We start from the raw sequence: 2020 nt of genomic DNA, 5'->3' as shown, positions 1-2020 counted from the left end.
TCCAGTTTCAAAGGGGGGAGTGATGTTGTGAAAGATCGATGTTGTGCAAAATCTTACATTATAGAAGTGCCCCAAAGAAGTAGGGATCATACTTTAAGAGTATTATGATTGGTATCATAAGATACATGAGAATAGATCTCAGATGTCATAATAAGAGTAAAGTAATATATAACTAATGCATAAATAAAACACACAGGACTCAGAAGGTATGATAAGGAAAGAAGGAGTTTATTACAAAGAAACTTAATAATAATAGTGAGACCCAGAGCTATCAGGCCTGGGGGAAGTAGGAGTGTAGTCTGGAGATCCAGGCCTAGGAGAGGGAGAAGAAGGGACAAAGCCTGGGGAACCAGGTTCAGAATTAGAAGGGGAAGAGGCCCAAGTAGGAGAGAGAGGGCGTATATAGGCGAAAGGAGGAGATGAGACACGAGGAGGGGAGGCAGGAGAGGTCAGCCCAGGGCAGCAAGGTTCAGCATGAGGACAACCATCTGTTTGTGTCCTTTGGTCCACCAGGACAGGAAGCAGGAGTGTCTGAGTCGAGAAAGACCGAGTCATAGGCGTTTGCACAATGTGAAAAGGCGTGAGAGGTTGCTCAGGAAGTGTAGGAGAACACAGTCGTTCCAGGAAGGAGCAAAGCTCATGAGACAGATGACTCAGGTGATAGTGACGGAAAGTGGTTAACACTTCAGCAGGAATTGGCCTCCTATAGGGAGTAGACCGAGAAATCCAGATGGTGTGACCAGGACGAATTGGCTGACCCTGAGGTTGAGAACCTAAGGGGAAAAGGGAGTAGCCTTCAATAGAAATAGAGGAACTAGCAATAGAGGAACTAAAGCTTAAAATATGCAATAAACAAGCCCAGTCTGAAGGGCCAGACTGAGATCATAGTAAAGTTCAAAAGGTCAGCAAAGCTTAAGAGAGTCAACATTAAAGACTCTAAGATAACATACAAAGTAACATTACAGCAATAAAGCTTAGCAACAGTAGCAATATAATATAACCAAGTAGAAGTAAGAACTTATGACAGAGTTAATCTCATAAAACTAACATATAATCGTTAACATATAATCAGTAAAGTAATATAATAATAATAATAAGAGAAATAAGAAAAACTTACTCATTGTAGCTGAAACAGAGGAGTAATCCACGAAGCGTCCGTCGTGAAAGGCTGAACGACAAATGTGATACCAACTAGGAAGCAGAGCTCTCTTGAGCATATTTTTTAATAACAGTGACGAAAAAGGCCGAAAATAATAGGAAACTAAGAAAAGAGGAAAACCCATACATGGGCGTATGAGTAAGCATCAGCTGATGATTCTGGGAAATAAGGGGAATTCAAAAAAACAGGATATTAGGTCACTAAGGAGGCGTATGAGGTAATTTCGGGGAAATAAGGGGATTTCAGAAGAAGCATGTAAATGACCAGGTGGGGCTTCAGAGACAACTTTGAGAAATAATGGGAAATTGCCAGAGAGTATGCAGATTACAAGAGGAGGCGCCTAGAGGCGCCAGGGTATATATTGAGGTGAAATCTCACTGGAGAGGACAGTTCTTTTCGTGAGGAGAGTAGCTCGTTTGGACGGCTAGGCCATCTCTTGATGCTGCAGCTCTTTTATTCTTTTGATACTTTGTTTTGCAAAGGAGTTATTTTAGGTTACCTGTGAATGCTCTTTTGGGTTTTTCATTTGTTCTTTTTTGACTTAGTGATTTTTGTTTGCCTTGAGTTCAATGGAATGGATGATTGACTGACTGCAATAAAGAAGTTTTTGCTCATTCTCATCCAGGTCTGAGGAGTTTTCTCACTAATTTCATCAACATCAATTATAGTGTACTCAGAAGGATTTAGCTAAGGTAGATGACAAAACAGTTATAGTTATAAGTATAATCACCCTTGTGATATGTCAGCTTGGAGGCGGGCTCTAAGTTCCGACATCACCATGTACCATGTCTGTTGACACATTTGTATGAATTCACATATCCCCACCCCCCCGGGCTGAAGTGTCCTCTTTTTCACACACCC

At 41.3% G+C, this 2020-nt stretch overlaps 1 protein-coding gene across 1 annotated transcript; it reads right to left on the bottom strand.

Moving 5' to 3' along the window:
- Window positions 1-243: 243 nt before the first annotated feature.
- LOC132856308 (uncharacterized) lies at window positions 244-1797 on the bottom strand. Its single transcript, XM_060885835.1, has 2 exons — window positions 1118-1797; window positions 244-773 (listed from the first exon to the last, which is right to left on the bottom strand). The coding sequence occupies exons 1-2, from the start codon at window positions 1281-1283 to the stop codon at window positions 244-246; spliced, it is 696 nt and encodes a 231-aa protein (XP_060741818.1). The 5' UTR covers window positions 1284-1797.
- Between the last annotated feature and the right edge of the window lie 223 nt (window positions 1798-2020).

The sequence above is a fragment of the Tachysurus vachellii genome, chromosome 13 (assembly GCF_030014155.1).
Source record: "Tachysurus vachellii isolate PV-2020 chromosome 13, HZAU_Pvac_v1, whole genome shotgun sequence".
In the NCBI taxonomy this organism is placed as follows: domain Eukaryota; kingdom Metazoa; phylum Chordata; class Actinopteri; order Siluriformes; family Bagridae; genus Tachysurus; species Tachysurus vachellii.
This window is presented reverse-complemented; position numbering and strand designations above follow the sequence as displayed.